Source organism: Perkinsus marinus (genome assembly GCF_000006405.1).
Source record: "Perkinsus marinus ATCC 50983 genomic scaffold scf_1104296958494, whole genome shotgun sequence".
Taxonomy (NCBI): Eukaryota; Perkinsozoa; order Perkinsida; family Perkinsidae; genus Perkinsus; species Perkinsus marinus.
Genome location: NW_003206767.1, coordinates 13 through 1,648, shown reverse-complemented (window position 1 = coordinate 1,648; position 1,636 = coordinate 13). Strand labels below are relative to the sequence as shown.

General features: G+C 52.3%; 1 protein-coding gene across 1 annotated transcript; it reads right to left on the bottom strand.

Annotated features, from left to right (window-relative positions):
- Positions 1–113: 113 nt before the first annotated feature.
- Positions 114–560, bottom strand: Pmar_PMAR010666 (hypothetical protein; the record flags this gene model as incomplete). The annotated part of the gene is made up of 1 exon (XM_002774279.1): positions 114–560. A coding segment is annotated over one exon (447 nt), but the record flags the coding sequence as incomplete, so codon positions are not given.
- Positions 561–1,636: the final 1,076 nt, after the last annotated feature.

Here is a 1,636-nt window from a genome sequence, read left to right as displayed (position 1 = left end):
ACATCCGGAGATGTGGTTACTTCCGAGGGAGCTGCTGCGCTGGTCGTTTGTGCAACAGTGGTAGGCTCGACAGGAGCGTCGGTAGTAACATCAGCCGCATCGGTTGTAGTTACAGTTCCGGTAGTGTCGACAGCAACAGAAGTGGCCGTATTGGTTTCTTCGGGGGCGGCAGTTGTGCCGTCCTGAATTGTGGTGGTCTCAGTGACTTCATCGGTGGCTTCATTTGGAGTAGTGGTAACTGGAGCAGCCTCGCAAGTGCATGGCGCATTGGATGAATGGCAGGTGCTTGGTGTAGCCCAGTACTTGCAGTAGGAGCCAGGAGTATCCGAGGCACAGCCAGCGTCACAATTACGGGGGGCTTCAGTTGTTCCACCCGACCCGCAGGAACAAGGGACGTTGGAGCCAAAGCACCTGCTGGGGGTCTGCCAGTACTTACAATACGACCCGGGATAGGTGACGGCACACTCGGCATCGCACTCGGTGGTGTTACCCATCACGTATGTGATGCCCTGAAGAACACTGAGACCAACGATGACGAGGGGGAAGGAACGGATAGTCATCTTCCACGAATGTGAATAAACTGCGGGAAGTGCGGAGCTAGACTGGACCTGTGAGGGCCTATGCCAACCCCATAGACTGATGCTAATTAGGCAAACAGTTCAAGCCTTAAATGACCAATGATGTTCGTTCGCTGTAGCTAAACAATAGTGCGCCCGATGTCTATCTCGCCTAATCGTTTCACAAGATGCTGCATCTTATACAGTGTGGTGCGCGGTGCGTTCTCAGCCACTCTTCTTCCGAGAAGTTTGGTCGACTTCTCGCAAGCACCGTTTTGACCGATTAGACATCTCCTGGTTCGAGTCTGCGGCTCGTTCTGATGGCCAAGGCGAATGTGATGATCATGCAGGGCAATCGCTCGTCGCCGCTCACTACCAACGCTTAGGGGAATATATTTCAGATTACAACGGGTTGTGTAACCTGCAACGATCGGGCTTCGTGTACGTCTTCTAACTCTGCGTGGCTGTAGCGCACAGTTCATGACTCCTCATCGGGTCATACTGGAACTTCCTCGTTGTCCAATCCATCTGAAACCGCTGTCAAGGCAAATCTCAAAATAATTACTCAGCTGGATAAACCTTATTGGCTGGGCGGCTGGGCATCTACACAGCACGGTGCTGTCAGCACCACAATTGGCTTGATTCCCATAGGGAGCTACGCGAGTAACAAGCTCGCCCTCCGATTGCAGCCACCCTGATGCTTGCTCGGCGTCACACATGTCAAGCTTGATAAGAACACATTGAGCTGTCAAGGATACATCAGAGGTTCTAGGATATCCAACCTCTGTACTTGAACTCACTATCAACGAAATTGTCAGTATATCAGCAATCGGAATTCAGACCCTAGAGGATCAACATGAGCTCATGCTACTAGCATGATGCTAGAGCGTGAGCGAGTACACCCACCGCTGTCAGTCTGGCGCGGCTTGCCCGCCTTCGCTCGTCTGTCTCGAACGCTCAGGTAGCTCTGGTGCACTCCAGATAGGTTTCATATTTGGGTGTATCGTCGATGCTCTCGTGATGTTGGGGCTCAACGTATCCTTCAACGCAACTCGGGCAGATAAACACTTATACACTCG